We start from the raw sequence: 23,601 nt of genomic DNA on the forward strand, positions 1-23,601 counted from the left end.
GTTGAGTGCCCCTGAGTTTGATCCCCCACCAAAAAATGCAATGGTGCTAAACTGGGCGCAGTGGCGCACACCTGTAATGTCAGAGGCTGGGGAGGCTGAGGCAAAAGAAGCCCCCACATTCAAGGGCAGCCTCAGCAACTTAGAGAGACCCTGCCTCAAAATAAAAAAATAAATAGGGCTGGGGATATAGTTCAGTGGTTTAGCTCCCCTGGGTTCAATCTCTGGTATCACTCACACACACAGCAATGGTGCCTTTTAATTATCTTTTTTGGATATCAGACTTTGGTAACATTAATTATCTGATAAAGTCCGAGTCCCAATCCCCTAATAATAAGGTAGCTATCATCAACTTTATGCAAAAACTCAACCTAATCTAAATAAAAATTTTATTTTACAGGATCCCAACAAACTTATTAATGAGAATATTGGGTTTCTCATTCATCTAAAAGTAAATATGGAGTTCTAAGTACTAGGTTAAGAGCTGGGGATACACTGTGGTAGGAGGACAAAAAGCAATTATAAATTGTGGTAGGTACCATGACAGGAACAAAATACTAAGATAAATAATATGGGCATGGGGATCTATTTTAGACAGCATGAGTAGGAAAATGCTTTTTTTTGGGTACTGGGATTGAACTCAGGAGTATTTGACCACTGAGCCACATCCCAGCCCTATTCTGTATTTTATTTAGAGACAAGGTCTCACCGAGTTGCTTAGCGCTCACTTTTTACTGAGGCTGGCTTTGAATTCATGATTCTCCTGCCTCAGCCTCCCGAGCCACTGGGATTATAGGTGTGTGCCATCGAGCCTGGTAGGAAAGTGCTTTTTAAAATGACATAATCTGAGACTGTGAAGAGCAGAAGCTAGCCAAGTCAAAATAAAAGGGAAGTAAGCCCCAGTAGATGGAAAAGCACTGCCAGTTCTAAGGCAGGAAAGAGTTTGGTCTTTGTCACAAAAACATGTGGAAGATTAGTTTCAAGAATCTAGTGCATAAAAAGGAAGAGTGCCAGAGAACTGAAAAACTTTAAGAAAGAGCATCATGATCTAATCTGTTTTCTTTGGTAGCAGGGATTGAACCAAGAGGCTGAGGCTATTATAAGTATAAAATATATTTTTTATTTTGAGAAAGGGTCTTGCTAAATTGCTTCAAGGCCTCATTAAGTTGCTGAGGCTGGCTTTGAACTTGAGATCCTCCTGCTTCAGCCTCCTGAGCCATTGCGATTACAGGCATATGTCACCATACCAGCTTGATTCATGTTTTAAGGGCATTCTTAGTGCTAGAAGAAGAATGGTTTAGGGAAATGGATATTAAAAGGAAAAGGACATTTTGAGACTACTTCAACATTGCAGATTTTTAAAAATGCTGTTGGCCAGTAGCTGTGGCTATAATCTAAAAGAAAGGCCAACAAAATGGGGTACTGGGAAGGACATAGTAAGCAAAAGGGGACAAATCTAAGTTAATTCCTAGGTTCCTGCTTCAGAAGTTGGAAGGACAGTGCCAGCTTTAACTAAAATGAGAACAGACTAAGAGGGAAGTGGGGAACAGGTTTGAGGGATAAATGAAGAATTCTGCTTATAAGTTTAAGATGTCTGTGACTCATCTAAACAAAGACCATTTGATTCTAGTTCTTACTAAATATGCATTCACTAGTGATTTTTTAAATAGCAGAAACTTACATTCCATATTCTCAAATGGGAAAAATGAGTTCTAGCCCACCCAAACCTGCAAATTCATTTCCCTACATTGTATTAACCACCTTCAAAACCTAAGAATCAATACCTAAGGAACTCAAATTAATTGTGGCTATTAATCCATCGTATAAATTGTTTATCTTTCCAAAATATTATAATGTGACTAACAATAAAGTAAAACTATGCTTCATAATTATTTTTATTTTCTCACCTTATAGGAAAAATATCTTATAATTGATAGATGGGACACGTACATGACTGATCTTGTTTCTTTTCACTTATCAAGATGCTTTACAATTTCTAACTTTTCTTCTAATATATGGGTTCTTTCCAATACTATAAGCTTACCTACTTTCTTCACAGATTTTTCTTTTTTTAGAAGACAGTTATATTTCATATAGTGAAGATGATAGCTATACTATACAATACATTGACACAAACACCTGATCATCTGATCAGAAGGCATAAGTTGTTCTGAGAATGACTGAATTATAATTGCAGGACATTTTATATTCTCTTTTTTGGACTTGCTAGCCATATCTAGGCTTTTAAAGCAAATTTCTAATTTGGACAGTAAATATGGGGCAAATGATCATAAATAGTTAAAGTATATATCTAGATGGTAAAAGTTCATAGGAATAATCAGACATAAGGTCAATGTAAGTAGACAAAGGAACTAGAAAAAAACGATTTTTTTTTTTGAGACAGAGTCTTACTAAGTTGCCCAGGCTGGCCTTGAACTTGACATCATCCTGGGATTATAGGTGTGCACCAACATGTCAAGTTTGAAAAACTTTTTATTTTTATTTTTTAACTTTTAATGGTTCATTCTAAGGTACTCTAATGCAGAAAATACATTGTTTTGTATTCATCTTAGGCAACTACCTGTCTTAATATAATGGTGAACAATAAAATTCAAAGTTTAATGCAAATGTAGTATATGCTGAAAGATTTGTACATATAAATTCTCCTGGGCTGGGGTTGGGGCTCAGTGGTAGAGTGCTTGCCTTAAATGTGTGAGGCACTGGGTTCAATTCTCAGCACTGCATATAAATAAAAAATAAAGGTGTCTCAACAACTAAAATAAATATAAATAAATAAAATTAGAAATAAAATAAATTCTTCCACATGTATCCCTGTAGTTTTGCAAGTGTGATCCTACTTCATTTAACTGCTCTGATCTTTAGTTATATGAAAAAGTTTTAAGCACTTAATTATTTGAATTGATAATATACTTACAACATTAATAACTACAACACAATGTACAGTGTATTACTTCATCTGCCTGTTTCTCAACAACTACCCCCAGACCCAAAACCCTGCTAAAAGACTTTTTTATCCCCACAAGGGAAAACAAAAAACCCCAAACACACTTTAATACAAGTCCCTTTCCTTTTAATGAAAATTAGCTTTCCAGCTAATAATACCTATAGAAATCTTTCTAAAACGAGTACGCTACCCTTCCTTGTCTCTAAAAAAATCAGAAATTTCAAATTAATGCAAATTGGGGTTCAGTAAATATTTGTAGAATGAAAGGAAAATATGAGAAGTTTCAATACAGTGTATCATTTTTTTAAAGAGGTTCTCAACCATCAGAGAATTTTATTACTTACTTTTTAATTACTCTGGAAATATAAAAGGGGAATAACAAGATTTTTCTTTCTTCCTTCCTTCCTTCTATTTAGGTGCTTGGGGATTGAACTCAGGGTCTGGAGCATGCTAAGCTGTGATCTACTATTCAACCATGTCCCGAGTCCCCATAACAGAGATTTTTAACATCTACTTTTGGCTGATAATTTAAATATCTTTACTATGTATATTCTGAAACACTGTATCAGTACTTTGTATGCATCACATGTTAAATAAATGTTGACTAAATAATCAGAAAGGAGAAAGAAGATATCTTCTAGTGAGGGTGCTAATTATTGGCAAAATAAAAGATGTAAGAAAAATAAATTTTTTACATCCTTTACTCTTAAAGCACTGCACATGCACTTCTGATTGAGCTCACCCATTTGTTGAAAAAGGAGACAAAGCCATATCCCTTAGACTTTCCTGTTGCCATATCTTTTACCACTCGGGCATCTCTGAAAACAGAAACAACCAGAAGTTTAGGTTTGCAAACTGTCTTCTAGATATAAAATGAAAATTTTATATACAACTCATTTTCAGGTTTCACCTTCATTAAAGTAAACCTTTAATGTAAATTTACCTTTTAATCTACAAATTTACATGTATTAGCATGTGAGGCTTTATGTTATAAACATGCAAATCAATAACTTCTTAAATATTTGTATATATTATTCAGAATTGCCTCCCATTTCAAAATGTTTTTTAAATTTTTAAATATTAGACATTGTAAAACTAGCTATTCACATGAATTATTTAACCACTTAGAAAGTTTCCAGGCACATTAAATATTGGCTTTCTTTAACCATGCAACTTATAATTTGCTATTTGATACCATATTCTACCTAATCATAAAAAATTAAAATAGAGAACTGGAAATAAAAGAATTAAAAAGTTGTATATTCCCTAAACTAACTAAATTATTTCATTTTCTCGGATCAATTTATACCCCCCACTTTTGGGAATGGTAAATTTTGAGAACTTCATAATTTGAGAAATGTTAAATAATTGAAGAAGAATACTAGATACACTTCAGTTTTAAAATATACAAGAAGATTTTATACTGAATTTTATAATAGCATTCATATTAAGATTGATTGGAAACTATAAGATATAAAAGCAAAATTTTTAAAAAGTCAGAAAGTAAAAAAGCACGCCAACATTTATCCACTGTGAACCGTAGCTTGTAGTTAGCCAGGGCAATTCTGTCCATTCTTCAGAGACACTCTGCAAAATAACCAGAGCCCTATTATTTGAGATTGAGTAAAAACCCAGCCATGATAGCTAAAACTCCATACCTCAAAAAATTGGACTCATATTGTGCTTCACAATCTGCTTTTAAATTAGCCAGGTATGTCACAATGCTTGCTCTCTCAGGACACATGAACAAAACAGGCACTTTTATAACAAAAACCCAAGTCAGAAAGCCATGCAATGTAATTTCATATTAAAGTATACATAAGCATATTTTAGCTCAATATAGAAATTGATTTATTAAGTGTAGTCAAAATGACAAGAAGTGCTGGTGAAAAGGGAAAACTAAAGCAAGTCACTTTACAAAAATGTAAAATTAACTTATTAAATTACCTGTATGGTACACATGCATTTAATTTGGTATGTGATTTACTTCTATATCAAAATATGCTACATTACCCTAAACTCAAGAAACATGAGGAGTTTAACTTCTGTAAATTAGGAAAATATTATATTTCTTATACTAAATTTTTAATAGGCCACTGTTTATTATATACCTTCTAGAAAATAAAGCACTGTAAGGGCTCCCTATTAAAAATACCTATCATGAGAACCCTTCAACATATAGTTATTACTTATCTCTTAACAACCACCACCACCAAAAATTAAAGAAAGAAAGAAAGAAAAGTCAGGAAAATATGCTGCCAGTTGTCTTTTAAGTTTAGGAAAACTAACTCCTTATATAGCCCAGAACTCAGACATTACATAATACCTCAATATAAAATTATAACATTAAAGAAAGGCCTTACCAAGAAAACAACTAATGTACACATCAGTAATTGTGGGACCAAAAGAAAATCTACAGACTGAAAATATAACGCCAACATATTTAACAAAACGAAATTACTGATCCATGATTTAAAAAATCATGAAACTGTTAAAAAGTTATTTAACCTAAACTCACCAAATTTTAAAATAATCTTTATTTAATCCCAAACTAAAATTCTCATTTTTGGAAAACCTGCTTCAATCAAAATCAAAGCATTTAACAAAACAGCTACTTAATTTGTTTGCAATGTTAGATCAAGGTTTTTCTTTTTAAAGCTTCAGGAAATATCAGTTTCCAAATATACTCAACTATTACTTATTTCTCTCTGAAAGGCTTCCCTGAAAAAGCAGTAGCAAAGACCTAGATCAAGGTTCTTAATCCTTTTATGGTTCTGTGACTACTCTGAGGATAGGATGACATTTATATTCTCCACACCAAAATGAAAACAAACACAATTCTGCAAGGAATTTAGAGTCCTTGAGATGCCAAAGGTTAAGGCCTTGCAAGTCTAGATTTTTTAAAGCAAGCTAACCACTACTGAAACCCTTAGACAGACTAAGAGGAACTATTAAGAAATTAAAAGAAATAAGTCAACACTAACAAGAGTCCATTTATAAGCCCTAATCTGTGACTGCCTTAAAAAGTTGGCCATACTAATGAACTATAACTCTTCAAATGAAAACTCCCCAAATTCATCAGCAATGCTACTGGCATTTATTTTGCCGTCTCCTCACCTCCTTATTTCTCTCTTGGTCTGCTCAATACAAACCAAAGCGAGAACTTCCTTTTACTTATTCTTCTATCTGAAACAACACTGAAGCACTAGAAATCCTAAAAAAATTTCTTTCCAAATTCAACCATTACTCCTTAAAAGGTACTATAAAAAAATTTTGCTATTCTTATGCTAATATGGCATGCTTTTCAAAATATTAAAATTCTTCTATGATGAATGCTACCTTGATTGAGATATATATGGGCCTAAAATGTATAATTAATATTAAATGCAAGCAAGATAGTGCCTTATAAAATACTATAAAGGCACTATTATTGTTAACAGTTAAAAAAGAGGGTAAACACTTCGGAGATAAACTTAATAGCTGCCTTTAGATACAATTGTTAAAAATTCTTTTTGTTAAATTACATTAACACAAAATGCATGGTATCATAGAAGTGCCCAAATAATTCCTTAATCATAAATCTAAGTTACTATAGATTATTATCAAGCCAGCAAGACACCTATATAAGATTCTATAATATGTACAATGCAAATATCTCTTAAAAATTAATGCTTAAAATCTTTGAAAAAATAGTTTAAGATAGAGATCAAAGATTTATTAATGGAAAAACAATTTTTTGCTCTTAAAGTCTTGAATGGTCTCTAAACAAGGTAATATACTATAATTCAAGAGTTAAAAATTAATGTCCCAAATTCACAATAGAATTATTTTTATTACTTTTAAATTATTTCTAACTAAAAACATTTTATTTATCTTCTGCTACTTACGATATTCTTCCAAATGGTGCAAAAGCTGCTTTTATATCTTCAGTTGTAATTTCTGGACTGAGATCACCAACAAAGACATGGAAATGATCTTATAAGGGGATAGAAGGGGAAGTGAAAAGAAAAATAGAACTTTAGAATTTAAAAAAGACCAAAATTTATACAATAAAGCAATCTTAATATAATTTATGGATTATAATAAAGTATTTTAAAAAAACTATCCTATCTCTATAAAAAGCCTATCAATTTTAAACATAATAATCGAGGTAACAATATAGGAAAGATTCTTCTAAAAAGACTATGATATAGCTAACTGAAAACTGCAGTTATATTTCTATTTATAGTCAATTATACTGGTCTAAGAGAATAAACTAATAATATATAACAAGCTTCAGTACTGTAAAAATTTAAAAACTTAGTTAACATTCTGAAAGGAATTATTTACTTTTATTCATTTTACCACTATATGAAGGCTTTACAAATTAAAACAGTGGTATTAATTTATATAGACTAGATTGGCCTCAGTTAAGACAATTTACTGAAGCTAGCTACATCATATACTTGGTTTAACCATATTTTGTGAAGAACAATCAAAGAAATACCTTGCATTGCAACAGTTTGATGTTAAAGTATTTGACAGTTTTCTCAAAAGCCAACAGTTTTGGTTGCCCAGACATTACACCATTCAGTTTATGTGAATCCATGTGCAAGTGAACTAAGACTGAAGGCAACAGAATGAAAACAGTAATCCCTTCACTTTATATCAGAACCATTAAAAAAGCATTGGAGAGAAATAACCATCCTATATGTGAAACTTTTCTAAAAAAGACAATTCTCAAGAAACACAAAAAATGCAAAATTTTTGAATACTTTAAAATGGTCACATATGTATAAATATATAATTCTGACAAAGAATATTTGGAAAGAAAAATTACCCCTATGTGGTAGGCCTCAAGCAACATATTGGGTTGCTCTTCCGTAAAGTTTCAGGAGCAACTCAAACACTTGGAAGATCTGTATATGAAGCCCAGGTGACCTCAAGGAAGCAGGGTATCTTGTCTTTTAGTTGGTGAAAGTATTTCTAAAACATCAGCTGCTACCAAGAGAATTCCTTGAACTAGCACCACAGTAGTGGACAAGTCACACTTGGTCAATGCTGGGAGGAAGGGGGAAAATATTGCCAAAGAGACATAACAAAGAGATTACTACCTAATCCCTCCCCCCTCCCATATCAGATAAAAAAAATTCAGGTGGTTAGTGAATACCCTTTCAAGAGATTTCATTTTATGTTTAAGAAGATACAATTACCTTGTGAACGCTGTGTGCTGACAACGGTACTACCTGATGACAAAGATTAGATTTGTTCTTAAATTTATTAACACAAACACATTAAATCATATCTTAGGATAACGATCAAAACATTACTGCAAACATGTACGTTTATATGTTTTACAATAAAACTACTGGGTATAACAAAAACAAATTTTCAAAGAGTATAAAATATACTTACTGCTTGTATCTTTCTTTTGACTGCTGGGAGTAGTTGCCCAATTCACTTTGACTTCCTAAAAAAAAAATTTCTACATTTATATTCCATAAAAACAAAAGCTCAAAATCAGATTTGTATCTATGAATACATAAGAAAGATATGTCTGAGATGAAACATTGAACACCAGTTCTGGTGAAGTTTTTTTTTTTTTTTTTTTTTTTTTTAATATTTTTCAAGTTGTCAATGGACATTCATCTATCTATCTATCTATCTATTTACATGTGGTGTTGCGAATTGAACCTAGTGCCTCATGCAAGGCAAATGCTCCACCACTGAGCCACAACCCCAGCCTCTCAAGTCTTTTTTTTTTTTTTAATATTTATTTTTTAGTTTTCAGCGGACACAACATCTTTGTTTGTATGTGGTGCTGAGGATCAAACCCGGGCCGCACGCATGCCAGGCGAGCGCGCTACTGCTTGAGCCACATCCCCAGCTCCTCAAGTCAAGTTTTAATGCTCATCTTTTGACTTACACTTATGCCAATAACTTTAACAAATCTTAATCTTTATATATTTCTGTTAACATTCAAATAACCTTTTTTTTTTAAACAAATAGTATCAATGTATGTTTTCCCTTTGTTTCTTCCAAGCTTTAGTAATTAAAAAATATTTTAGCACTTATGTTCAAGCACCATGATACCAACATAAACACAGGCCTCTCCCCTCTAAAAGCTTTATCCTGCCATTTTAATATTAAATGTGAATGACTTTTTATGATAAAGTGAACATGTTTCTAAAATGGAAATGAAACCATATAACTTAAAATTTACCAGCACAAGTCACCTTTTTGAATTATGACAGCTTACCTTACCCATTATCTTCCGCCCATTCATAGCAGCAAGTGCTGCAGCTGCATGACGATGTTCATGAAACTCCACAAAACAATATGGATCGTTTCCAGCTGTCTGTTTGAGAACAAATACACAAGTCAAATTTAAGCTTTATTCTCCCATTTTCTTAAAACTGTATAGATTTTTTTTTGGGGGGGAGGGGGAATGGGGAAGGCAGGTACCAGGGATTGAACTCAGGGGCACTTGACCACTGAGCCACATCTCCGCCCTATTTTGTATTTTATTCAGAGACAGGGTTTCATTGAGTTGCTCGGCACCTAACCATTGTCGAGGCTGGCTTTGAACTTGAAATTCTCCTGCCTCAGCTTCCAGAGCCACTGGAATTACATGTGTGCGCCACCACACCTAGCGAGATATTTTTCTTTTCTTTTTTCAAATATAAATTTTAGTTGTAGATGGACACAATACCTTTATTTTATTTGTTTATTTTTATGTGGTGCTGGGGATTGAACCCAGTGCCTCAGGCATGCTAGGCAAGTACCTAGCACTAGCAAGTACCTAGCAAGTATCTACCACTGAGCCACAACCCCAGTCCCCTAGCAAGATATTTTTCTTATAAATTAAGTTTTATATACTTCTCAGGCTATGGAAAATGAATGGTACACTCCAAAAGTAAATTTTTAGATTAAAAAGTTAACACTTAAAAAAACCAATTTTTTATAGGAAGTTATCTTCTTAGGCTTATACTACAATGCTGTAGCTTTCTTTTAATAATGACTAAGTGTACTAAGTGAAAATAGTTACTAACTCTATTTATTAATATTTACTAATACATACTAATACTATGTATGTTTATTTGCCCCCATAAACACATAACCATTTCTTTAAGGTACAGAGTTTCATTAACATTCTCAAATTCTCCTTTGATTTCTTTTTTTGGGGGGAAATTGTGGTACTAGATGCTGAACCCAGGGCCTGATGCTTGCTAGACTAGCACAACACTACTAAACTAAACTATATCTCCATCTCTTTTTAAAAAATTATTTATTTTGAATTACGGTCTTATTAGGATGACAGGCTGGCCTAGAACTTCTGATCTTCCTGCCTCAGCCTCCCAAGTAGTCTTTTGCCATTTTATAATTTTTAATCCTGTTGGTTATATATTAGTTTAATTGCTACAACTGTACACATCCCCTTACTGCTTCTAACTTGCTGAAATTCTTAGCCAACTTCTTAGACCTGCTTCTAAAATATAGGTAAATAGGTTCTGAAAACTAAAGAAGTTCTCTGGTAAGTAAAGTTTAAGAATGGGATTTATGGGGCTGGGGATGTGGCTCAAGCGGTAGCGTGCTCGCCTGGCATGCGTGTGGCCTGGGTTCGATCCTCAGCACCACATACAAACAAAGATGTTGTGTCCGCTGAAAACTAAAAAAAATAAATATTAAAAAATTCTCTCTCTCTCACTCTCTCTCTTAAAAAAAAAAAAAAGAATGGGATTTATGTATGTATATATGTATGCATATTTGTGGTACCAGAGATTATAAGTTTATACACTTCAGGGATTAGCCCTTTTTATTTTTTATTTTGAGACAGGGTTTTGCTAAGCTGCCAAGGCTGGGGTCCAACTTGAGATCCTTCTGTCTTAGCTTCCCAAATAACTGGATTACAGGCACATGCCACTGTACTCGGCTAGAAGTTTTAGAACGTGGACTTTCTGACACAGATATTTTGACTATTTAGAAAGCTTTTAAAAATCCACTCCCATCAAAAAAAAAAAAAATTGTAATCTCAACTAGATTAGTATCATATAAATTTGCTCATTGTGGGCTAGGGCTATAGCTCAGTGGTAGAGAGCCTGCCTTGCATGTGTGAGGCACTGGGTTTGATCCTCAGCACCACATAAAAATATATAAATAAAGATCTTAAATTTTACTTCTCACTGTGATGACAGAAGTAGAATAAAAATCTAATAACAACAAATAAAACCAAAATGCTTTAATATAAAAAAATTCTCTTATTCTTTGCTGGTACTGGGATAAGATAACTTGGATGCTTTGTTTTTACTTTTGTTGGGATGCTAAGGACTAAACTCAGGGCCTTGAGCATGCTAGGTAAACATGCTACACCCAAGTTGAGCTACACCCAAACCAAATATGTAGTTTTATTATAAATTAAAGCAGAAAAAAAAGGAAAAATTCTAATATTTTATACCTATCAGTGCAAAACGCTAAACAATTTAATAGTTCATTTATTTCTTTCTGTAATCTAAGCAGAACTGATTCAAAATTCAAAAGTGGCAAACACATCATTCAATATACTGGGACTACACTTTGTGTTAAAAAAATTAGAGAATATAAAAATTATGTAATTCAATCTAATGATAAACTTAATGAGAATTCTATTACAAAGATCAATGTTCTCAAGTATAAGAATGTGATTTAAAAAAGTAGCTTGCAATTAAGATTAGAGCAAACAGATGGAAAAGATCACGCATGCTAATTTTTTTAGTATTTAATTTTTAGTTGTAGATGGACACAATACCTTTATTTTATTTTTATGTGGTGCTGAAGATCGAACCCAGTGCCTCACACGCTAGGTGAGTGTTCTACCAATGAGCCACAATCCCAGACCATGCATGCTAATTTGTATCCAGAAAAAAACAAACTTTTCAAGTAAAAATAAGCTAAGCATATATACATTATCAGCATGTATACTCAGGAATATAAAATTTCTCATCAAATTTTTAAAAATTTGTTTTTCTATACATATTATCATTCAGGGTTAATACCAATTATATGAATAAATTCTATTGTTTTCTCTACCTATTAAGGTCTGATGGATAGGAATTACCTAATTTTGAACTGCCTAAATCTGAGAAAAACTTGACCCTCAAAAATAAAATTAAAAACACTTTCAGCCAGGTGTGGTGGCACATGCCTGCAGTCCCAGCAACTTGGGAGGCTGATACAGGAGAATAGAGAGTTCAAAGCCAATTGTAGCAATTTAGTGAGGCCCTAAGCAACTTGGCAAGACCCTGTTTCTAAAATAAAATATAAAAAGGGGCTGGAGGGGCTGGGGCTGAGTGGCAGACTACTTATCTAGCATGTGCAAGGCACTGAGTTCAATCCATAGTACTGCATACAAAAATAGGCAAATAAAATAAAAGTATGCTATCTATCTACAACTACAAATAAATAAATAAATAAAGGCTGAGGATGTTGCTCAGTGATTAAACACGTTCAATCCCTGGTACAACACAAAAACACTTTCACTGTACTAAATGCATCTTATTTTTTTTTAACCTCGTTTCTAGTCTAATTATAACTTAAATTGTAGATTAACTGAACAATAATTAATTCTGATACTTCAATGCATTTGAAAACAAAAACATACAAAAACAAAAACATACCCACATATAGTTATCTGCTCTAGGAATGATTAGTAGTTCTGTTCTCTTCCTTTATTTAGCAAATAAATTAAAATCCATTGCTAAGACAGATTTATTATAAATATGCTAAAATCCCTATGAATTTAAACATAAACTAAGAAGTCTTTGAAGTAATGGTTTTAACAAGTATGTCAAAAAGAAAAAAGTTAACTTAAGTAAAATACCCTTACATCCATAATCATTTTGCAGTTTTTACAAGGTCCAATCTGGCTGAAGAGTTGGAGAATCAGAGCTTCTGTTACATCTCTGGAAAGGTTACCAACATATCTGAAACACAAAGAAGAGCAATTCATCATTTCAGATTTGCTTCTTTTGTATCAGTTCCTAAAGTTGCTTACTGTAATATGAATGCTGGGAGATGGCAAATCTTTGCCTTACACTATACTACTAGGAATTACCTTGTAAATGTTTGCCAACACTTCAAAAAAACTCATATGGATTCAAAATATAGTATGTGCAAATATATTAGACACTGCTAGTAGAATGGAAGATAGTGTGTGAGCGTATGCATGTATGAGACAGTTTCTCTTATTAAGATGCCCAGGCTGATCTCAAATTTAGCAAATCCTCTGGTCTCAGACTTCAGAGTAGCTGAGATTACAGATGCATACCACTATGTCTATTTTGGTTAAGGTTTTACAAATTAAATTTGTTGCCCTTTAAGTTTCTAGGCATACCTTAGGAAGTTGTTTTTGAAACTCTTAAAATGAATCATTATTAGATGTATAAAATATTTTATGCAATCAATCCTGGGACATATTGTAATTTTTCCTTTTTTGATGTTACTGGGGGTTTAACCCAAGGGTATTCCCCCACTTAGCTCCACCCCAGCCCTTTTTAGTTTTTATTTTGAGGGGGGACGAGTGTCTTGCTAAGGTTGCTAAGGCTGACCTTGAACTTGTGATCCTCCTGCTTCAGTCTCTCAAGTCAATGGGATTACAAGCACCTGCCACCACGTCCAGCTTTTTATTAATTATTAATTATTATTTATTATTAATACAGAAATTATTTGTTTTCTTCCAATTTTAATTCATATTTATTTCTATAACATTGTTTAATTATGTAGACTTTGAATATGCAATAAAAAAATTTTATAAAAATCATGAGAAAATTGTTTCTCAGGTGTGGTAGAGTTTACAAATAGATGGGAAGCTTTCACTAAACATCACTGATCAGTGGAAAAAAAAATAAAAGGCAGTACAACAAGGTTCCAGATAATTTGAGTTGATGACCAATGAACTTAATTAATATAAACAGGGCACTACAAGTCCACATAATCTTTATAAAGGGTTTATAAATAAGTTCTCAAAATGGGCTTTTCAAATGAGATTACCTCTAGGCATATTACACATTTACTACTTCTGACACGATAAAATACAGTAGCGTTTTATAACTGTAGAGTTCTTTCACCAGATACACTTCAGAGAACTTGAAAACTAGACTCTCCCTTAGAAAAATAAACGCCTATACATGTCCACAAAGCATGGATTCCATTTCTTCTTTCTACTGTCCCAACAAACATATTGAGTGCCTACTAGAATAAAACTATTCGAACAGGTTAAAGGGAGAAGTGTTTAATTTTAAAGAACAAACAACATTTAAAGATCAGGTAGAATAATGGCATTTAAAAAAAGAGAGAGTAGGGCTGGAGATATAGCTCAGTGAGTGGTATAGCATCTGGGTTCAAGGGGGGGGAGGGGGGAGAGAGAGAGAGAGAAAATGAGGGGAAGCTCTTTTTTACAGAGTTCTAATTAATAAATACAGGATGACATTAAATTAACAATATATAAGCTATAATAAAATCAGTACGTTCATCCATTTATACAAAAATAACTAGGTGAAATGTTGGTGTATAAATGGATAATCAGTGCGCCAAAGTTATCATGGATTATTTAAATAATTGCAAAGGGAAAACCCTACCTTAAAAATGAGTGCTTTGGCTATCACCATTATGACCCAGTAATCAAAATTTATTTCACCTTATAGATGGGCAATGAGAAACTGTATAACATGTATTAACAATATCACTTATGGAGTATTCATATTAAAGAAGTTTAACCTAATCTGATCAAGCTTAAAAATTTGATTTAAGTTTATAGGATATTGGGCATATGGAGATAATCACAAAATCTAGATGTTACACATTTTATAAGACAACTTGATCTCTTCAAGAAATTGTCCTGCATCTGGGGTGTAGCTCAGAGTTAAGAGATCCTGCTTAGGGGCTGGGGTTGTTAGCTCAGCCTGGCATGACTGAGGCCCTGGGTTCGGTCCTCAGCACCACATAGAAATAAGTAAATAAAATAAAAGTATTATGTCCATCTACAATATACACAATGGAATATTACTCAGCAATAAGAGAATAAAATCATGGCATTTGCAGGTAAATGGATGGAGTTAGTGGGGTAGGGAGGGGAAGCATAGGAGGAATAGACAAACTCTAGATAGGGCAGAGGAATGGGAGGGGAAGGGCATAGGGCATAGGGTAGAAATGAGGTGGAATGTGATGGACATCATTATCCAAAGTACATGTATGAAGACACAAATTGGTGTGAATATACTGTGTATACAACCAGAGATATGAAAAATTTGTGCTCTATATGTGTAATATGAATTATAATGCATTCTGTTGTCATATATACATTTAAAAAAATTTTTTAAAAAATCCTATCTGGCATGTGTGAGGCCCTGGGTTTACTCCCCAGCACTAAAACAACAAAGATCCATGATAGCCCTAATTTAAAAAAAAAAAAAAAAATAGGACTATAGACTTACAAGGTATATAGTGACAGCAAAACATAATTAATAATCCTCGACTGGATCCTAGATAGGAGAAAAAGAGCTTGTTCTTGCAGAATGCTAATAAACATAGAAAAAATGAGAGGGGAAAAAAAATCACCATTAAAACTCTACAGTAGGACTGGGGATGTGGCTCAAGTGGTAGCACGCTTGCCTGGCATGCGTGCGGCCCGGGTTCGATCCTCAGCACTACAAACAAACAAAGATGTTGTGTCCACCAAAAAACTAAAAAAATAAATATATATATTATATTAAAAAAAATCTCTACAATAATAATTGCTACATACAAGATCCACTCATGAAAATTAAAATTAGTTGATGAATTTTAAGGAAAAACACTTGCATAGCCTCAAAGTCTCTCAAAAAATATTATGGCTTTAACCAGTTAATTGGTGATTTTTATCTTCTGACCACAAATTCTCTTGATATATCTCTCTCTAGGAAATGCACCTCAATCCTCTCTTCTTGAGTGTAAGCTAATTTCAGTGATTCATCTTCGTTTTTTTTTTCTCCTGAGGCACTGGGGACTGAACCCAGGGGTGTTATAAGACTGACCTTCATCCCCAGCCCTTATTTATTTTGAGCAGTGTCTCAGTAAGTTGCTGAGGATATCCTTGAACTTGTGATCCTCCTGCCTCAGCCTCCTGAGTTCCTGGGATCACAGATGAGTACCATTGGATCACAGATGAGTACCATTACATCTGGCTAGTTGATTCACTTCTAATCAACAAACCATTTTCAGAAAGCAGTCACTGTACACTGAAGAAACAGTATTTTGAAACTTTCAGTTCATACAAGGTATCTCCTCACAGATTCAAAAGGTATAAGAGACTTGACTAAATGTAATGTATTATCTTGCACTGGATTCTGGAAAGCAAAAAAAGGTTATGGAACAAAAACCCTGGGCGAGGTGGAATAAAACTTGTAATTAACAGCTTTGCATCCACCAATGTCAATTTTTTATTTTTGAAAATTGTAGAATGATTATGTAAAATGTTAATATTAAGGGAAGCTGGGTGAGACTGTGAGAATTCCAAAACCATTTCTGCCTGTATCTATTCTCACCTAACTTTTGTGCTGATAAAAAATCCACAAAACTGCAATTAAGTCTAAATGAAAAAATGGATCTTCTGAAACTTTAGATCTACTTTGCCAAAGGCAGAGATCTAGTGACAAGTGGGTAGTTTTTAGAACTTTAATCTTATCACTTACTCTTTGCAAAATTGTCTAAATTCAAATATTTTCTGATACTTGATTTGAAGATAGGTAATAATAAGCAGTAAGAACAAGCTGGTTTAAAAGAAACACTGGCCAGGCAGTGTAGAATGCCTGTAATCCCCATCATTCTGGAAGCTGAAGCAGGAGGTTCACAAGTGTGATACTAGCCTCAGCAACTTGGCAATACCCCGTCTCAAAATTGAAAAGGGCTGGAGATGTAGCTCAGTGGTTAAGTACCCCAGGTTCAATCCCCAGTACCAAAACACTTTTTGGGGGGCGTGCAGCTACACACACACACACACACACACACACACACACACACAGTTTGTATTGTCTTTATGTTTACTTGCTTAATGTAGCCTGTAATAATCTCCAGGAGCCTCCATCAATTCATCCCACACATAGCTGTTTATTCTCTTTTGAGGAAGCTGTACACAAAACTTGCTCTCAATCTTGGACACCATTACAATAGACTATAGGTAACAATACATTTTCATGTTAATCAATGACAAAATCTTTGTGCAAAAAAATAAAACCCATTACAGTACTTTAACTTTTTACCAATGTCAGTCACTAATACCTCAAATTTTTATAAACAATGCTATTATAAGTATATTTGCTCAATAATAGTTTGAGACTGAAAGCCTAAAAATATGAAATCTGCAGGTCCTTTTAATACACACTAGTGGGGCATGGTATTGCATGCCTGTAATCCCAGTGTCCTGGGAGGCTGAGGAAGGATTACAAATTCAAGAACAGCTTCAGCAACTTAGTGAGGCCCTAAGCAATTCAGCAACCTTATCTCAAAATAAAAAATAAAAAGGGCTGGGGATATGGTTCAGTGGTAAACTGTCCCTGGGTCAATCCCAGTACCACAAATCAAAATAAAAACAACCCTTTTTTATCTTTTTATACATACTTTCAATGGAAAACAAATTATACATATATATAAATATAAATAAATAAATAAATATATATATATATATATATATATATATATATATATATATATACATACATACATATATACATACACACGTCCAGAGAGTGAACTCAGGGGCATTCAAGCACTGAGCCACATCCCCAGCCCTATTTTGTATTTTTTAGTTAGAGTAAGGGTCTCACTGAGTTGCTTAGCCATTGCGGAGGCTGGCTTTGAACTTGTAATTCTACTGCCTCAGCCTCCTGAGATACTGGGAGGTTTTCTTATATCTTGCAAAATGTTTTACAGTTCATTCTCATTTTTATATATGAAAGTTTCTTTTCCTTACTATTTGGTTTCTAAAAACAAAGGATTCTCTGAAATATGGCTTTAAGTTTTATGTGTAGAGGATTTTTTTTTTTTTTTTTTTTTGGCTACCAAATATCTCCCTTCCCAACTTTTAGAGAGTTACTACCTTATGACAGAGTCCTATTCTCTACAGAGGCTGAAAATGACAAATAGGTTTTGTAGACCTCCTTGCAGCTGGAACATTTGAATATGATGGAGGTTAGATGTATTAAAAATACCAGTGCTGAACAGACTTCACAGAGAGGCCTTAAAAAGAAAAGATCGAAGAAAATGTTTTGGTGGCACAATAGAGCAGTGCTAGTACAAACTGTGGTGTTTGATCTTCAGTGTTTGTGGAAGCAGGATCCTTTCTGGGATGGTCTGTCATTTGATTATGACTATGCCTAATAGTTGTCTCTCTTTTCTAAGCCAAGTTCCATGACCTTCCTACAAATTCTTAAGAGTGTCCAATATATTTTTTAATAAGCTCCTTTCATAGTTAAAGTACTCCCTTGCTACATATACTTAATCTTTATATAAAAATTTGTATTGGGGCTGGGGTTGTAGGTCAGCGGTAAAGTGCTTGCCTAGCACAGGAGAGGCCCTAAGTTTGATCCTCAGTACCACATAAAATAAGTAAATAAAATAAAAGACACTGTGTCCAACTATACCTTAAAAAAAAAAAAAAAAAAATTCTACTAAAGCAGTTGCAAACCAAAGTCACCTATCATGATGTCTCCTGAACTACTAAACAAATGTACAATTTCATTTTATCTAGTTTTTATTTTTCAAATGTTTACTTTTTTTGATGTATACCATACCAATGTTATTTATTTTGCCACATTAGGGATCCAACCAAGGGCTTTAAGTATAGTAGGCAAGTGCTCAGTGACTAAGCTACACCCTTGACCTTATTTTTTTGAATAACATTTAAATGTCTTTTTTAGCTATTCCATGGACTTCTCACTAACACCACAGATTTAAGTATCTCATATTGTTATTTATTGTATCACCCCTGGGATAATGTACCAATCCTGTGCAGAACTGGAAAATGGAGACAGAAGTATTTGTTAAGGTAATCAATTTAAAAATGTCATTTTGTGTTACTGTAACAAAATACCTGAGGCTGAGTAACTTTTAAAGAAAAGGTTTATTTGATTCACATTCTGGTGGTTGGAAAGTTCAGATATCATGGCAATGGCATCTGACCAAAAAAGCCCCAACTGCATCACAACACACTGAAATAGAAAGGGGCCCAGCAAGTGGGTTGGTCTTGCTACAACCCAGTCTTATAAGAACTACATTTAAAATTCCTTTCCAAGGCAATGCCCCCATGACCTAATACCTTTCACTAGGCCCCACCTCTTAAAAGGTTTCAGCACTTAACACTGCCACATTAAGGATCTAAATTCCTGAATATGAATCTTTCAGGGACAAACTACACCCAAACCGTAGCATGTCTTTTTGGGCAGCTGGATAAATATGAATATAAAATAAACATTAGTTAATATTATATCTGGAGGTAATATATCTGGGGATGTAATTTAGTTGAAGAGCACATGCTTAGCACCAAAGAATCTGGGTTCAATTTCCAGCAACACACAAATATTGTACTAATGTAATCTCCTTAAGGTGAAGAATTATACTGTGATTATGTAACAGAATGTACTCATTCTTAGGAAATAAAGTATTTGAACACGAAGTGTCATGATGTCTTCAATTAATTCAAATGTTTCTGCAAAAATACCCCCCAAACAAAAACAAAACCCCCCATAAATGGCTAAATATCAAAATTGCTAATTCCACCTGAAAGGCATGTTAAGTCTTCAATGTACAATTTGTGTTACTTCTCTGTAGGTTTTTTAATTTCTCAAAATAAATAATACCTGAGAAGTAGAACCAATAGAAAAAGTCATCACTGCTACTAGTGACCACATGACAGCTCTGCCAGGGATAGAATTTCTTATTATCTTAATACACATTGTTGAAGTTGGTAACTAATTCGAATAGTTACAAAACTGGAATCCAAGAACACTTAAAATATTCATTTTTTATTAATACAAGCTCTAGACAATTAACCTACAAAGAAAATGTACAAAGCAGAATGGGTTTGTTTCTAGCCACAATTATTAAAATGGAGAATTTAATAAAAAAAAAAAAAAAATCCCCGTGAAAATGAGTAAAAAAGCATGGATAAGTAAGTTTTAACTTAATGATAAATTCCATAAGAGTACAGATTTTAAAAATTCAGACTGGATACATACTATATAGAACACTGACTGGAACACTACTATGTACTCTATAAATATTTGCTGAATAACTATACTCTCTAGATGACTTCAGAACATTTGCAATTTGCTAGGAAATTATTTTGCCCGAGTTACTAAAGTTAACAGGGGAAACAATTATTTTCTAATTAAGAACCTGTAGATGGGCTGGGGATGTGGCTCAAGCAGCAATGCACTCTCTTGGTATGTGGGGGGCGCTGGGTTCGAACCTCAGCACCACATAAAAATATGTTGTGTCCACCGAAAACTAAAAAATAAATATTAAAAAAATTTCTCTCCAAAAAAACCCAAACAAACAAACCTGTAATATGTGTATATACACCAAGTCAGCATCCTAACCTATTATTAAACAATTACGTACACTTCACAAAGGATAGTCTTTACACATTGCGGAAGCTATCTTACTAGCTAGTAATTCTTTCAGTTGGTTTGTGTGGCCATATACACAAACCAGATTGAACAAATGTATCTATTATTAAAATTGAAGACATCTTAAGGGATATCCATGCTCTCAAAATGGCATTCATTTTTACTTATGTAGCAAACATTTTAGATTGATTGATATACACTTCTAAATAAATCCACTTACTGTTGGTGTCATTCTCACATAACACATCCAATCCACTGATAATCTCAAGACATATCCAAAATCCTTCTACTTTTCATCACTTCTACTAGTACTACTTTTTAAGTCACCATTTGGTCACTCAACTGAACTATACTAGTCTACTTGACTCTGCCCTTTCAATGGTTAAAACAGATTATATCACTCCCCTGCTTAAAATCCTTATTGCTTCCCTTACCACTCTTTTTTTCCAAGACAGAGCCCTCATAGGGCCCTATATGATCTGTTATCTTCTACCTCCCCTAATAACCCCTTCTCCCCTCACATCATTCTAACCACGTTTCCTAATTCTCTCCTATCTCTTCAGTCTCTGCAACAAGCATGCCTCACCATGGGCCACCAGCTCTTTCTGCAGTGCCCCTTCCTCAGATATATGCATGGTTCTCCCTCACCTTCTTCAGTTCTGCCCTCACGGTGACTTTTCCTTACTGTTCTCTATAATTTCCACTCTATCTTCCCTATCTTACATTATTTTTCTCTATAGAACTTAATTACCACCTAACAATTATTTATGTAAGTTCTAAAAAGATCTATGTGTTTCCAGTTCCTAGAACAGTGATAGCCACGAGTTACATTCTCAAATATTACTAATGAATATGTTTGTAGCACATTGTCAATTTTTTTTTTTTTTTTTTTTGTCTGAGCCACATCCCCAGACCTTTTAGTTTTTTGAGACAGGGTCTTGCTAAATTACTGAGGTCAACTTGGAATCCTCCTGCCTTGGCCTCCTGAGTTGCTGGGATTACAAGGATGCATGGCCATTCTTCAGAAACAATGTATTATCCAATAACTAAAATTCTCATTTTAGTCAAACTTTCCTTCAGTCTCACCTTACTAGTTAAGAATGAATAAGCCAACTGAACTCAACAAAAAAAGAGTTGCTATTTCCTTCTACAAAAGTGTTTGGAGAAGAATGGGGTAGAAATAAGAAAGATGCATGGGGTGATGGAAAGACAAGGCCCTCATTAGTAATAATTAGACACCAATTATTTAGCTGAGGGCTTTTAAAGAGACCTACATTGTTAACAATGTCAAAGCCACACAGTAACTGTATAGCTATATCAAAATGCATCTGAGAGTAAATCACTCAGAGGACATTAAAGTGCCCGGATCTAAAGGAATTAAATTCCAGCAATTAACACCAGCAATGTTTTTCTAGTTTAGTGTGCCGCTTTTATTTCACAAATTTAAAGTTTTCAAAGTGACCAAGGCCAATTCAGATTCACTATACACATATTTTTATTTTTCATTATGGACAATTTCAAATTTACACATAAGAATAATCGTATGTAAATATAACCCATCCACTCACTACAAGTGTCTGAATTACTAATTACTTTGAACACTCCTCAAAATAGTCTTGCAGGAAAATCTTTAAGAATGTTTTTCTTACAATGTGTTTCCAAAGTACTGCTGACAGAAAGATGAATACTGACAATCTCAAATTTAACATGGTGATGCTGACCACTGAGATGTGGCAAATGGATACTTCCTCTAAGCCACTTAGGAACACAGGTTGTATTAGAATTCAGACTATTTTATTCTCAAATGAGTAAAATCTTGATTCTCTTCTTGAACTGTACCACATTTTAAAACAAATCTATTAATCACTTACCATGGACCAGATGCTGTGCCAAGAACATATTAAAAGCCCCTGACATAAGTTCCAGAGTCATGAAAGCAAACATTAAAAGCAAGAATACTGCTGGGAAAACTTAGGAATTAGTACCTACCCATATTTAACCAAGATTGGTGTAACTGGAAAAATGAGAGATTTTGGCTGAGGGAGACAGAAGCAAGTGAGAAGATAATAGGACCACTTCGAGCAAAAAAAAAATTCTTAAATGGGGTATTCTAATGAGAGGTTCAAGGCAAAATCAGTCATTAGTGTAATGGTTAAGAGCTGAAGACAGTCGAATTGCAGGATGAGGAATAAAAAGGTATATGATCTTGGGTGAGTTAATTAGACTCTAATTTTGCTTTTTCTGGCTACAAAATGTAATAAATTATTTTGATGTTCAGATGAGTATTAAAAGAGCATTTAAAGCACTTAACAGAGAGCCTGGCACATACTAAGCATTTAATGACTCTCTGTGAATTAATAAAACCCTATTATTTCTCCTGCAATGATTAGTCCCCTGTCCCCAGTCTAGTACTATTTAACTACCTGCTTTTGTAGACTGGCCTGAGAATGCTGAAGTTGTCTTCATTATTTGATATTCCCAAATCAACGTACTAAAAAGGTTAAGTTCCCATATATTCCTGGCAGTTTCTGAAATTAAAAAATTTCAAAATAATGTAAGAATCTTAAATGTAAAGGCATTATAAAATATGAGCAGTGCTTAACCCAATATGTGGCTATCATGCTTCTAGCCAAGATGTAAAAGGAAAAAAGTCTAGTAGGTTTTTAGGAAGTATTCTTCTGTAGATACAAACTTTCCAAAAGCAAAGTCCATTCCCTAATTGCTGCATCCTTATAAAAAGGTACCCATAAACTAGCAGAATATTTAATCTATTAAGAAAATAAGTCTGGGGATTTTAGCTGAGTGGTAGAGCATTTGCCTAGTATGTGCAAGGTTCTGGGTACAATCTTGAGCACTGCAAAAAAATTAAAAAAATATATAAAAGTTTTAAAAAAGAAATGTAAAATGTAACAACATTTCCCATACATATTAGAAATGTCAATTTAGAATTCAAAAAATTTTGGTGAAAAGAACTATACTCTAGTTCAGAATTTTAATATCTAGAGTTGTGAAAAGAAACCTAAA

The 23,601-nt window shown here is 33.7% G+C and overlaps 1 protein-coding gene across 16 annotated transcripts in view; it reads right to left on the reverse strand.

Annotated features, from left to right (window-relative positions):
- Tia1 (TIA1 cytotoxic granule associated RNA binding protein) overlaps positions 1 to 23,601 on the reverse strand; it is a 32,035-nt gene that overhangs the window by 7,004 nt on the left and 1,430 nt on the right. For 4 of the 16 annotated variants that reach the window (XM_076832614.1, XM_076832609.1, XM_076832612.1 and 1 more), the window contains exons 2-7: positions 12,798 to 12,900; positions 9,201 to 9,299; positions 8,357 to 8,411; positions 8,155 to 8,187; positions 6,850 to 6,937; positions 3,705 to 3,780 (exon numbers count right to left, since the gene is read on the reverse strand). In XM_076832614.1, coding sequence (XP_076688729.1) covers positions 3,705 to 3,780; positions 6,850 to 6,937; positions 8,155 to 8,187; positions 8,357 to 8,411; positions 9,201 to 9,299; positions 12,798 to 12,900 — 454 coding nt within the window. Of the gene's footprint in view, positions 1 to 3,704; positions 4,721 to 6,849; positions 6,938 to 7,448; positions 7,568 to 8,154; positions 8,188 to 8,356; positions 8,412 to 9,200; positions 9,300 to 12,797; positions 12,901 to 23,601 lie in introns of those variants that run through there. The other 12 variants (XM_076832616.1, XM_076832615.1, XM_076832610.1 and 9 more) reach the window with 7 other exon arrangements.

The sequence above is a fragment of the Callospermophilus lateralis genome, chromosome 14 (genome assembly GCF_048772815.1).
Source record: "Callospermophilus lateralis isolate mCalLat2 chromosome 14, mCalLat2.hap1, whole genome shotgun sequence".
NCBI lineage: Eukaryota > Metazoa > Chordata > Mammalia > Rodentia > Sciuridae > Callospermophilus > Callospermophilus lateralis.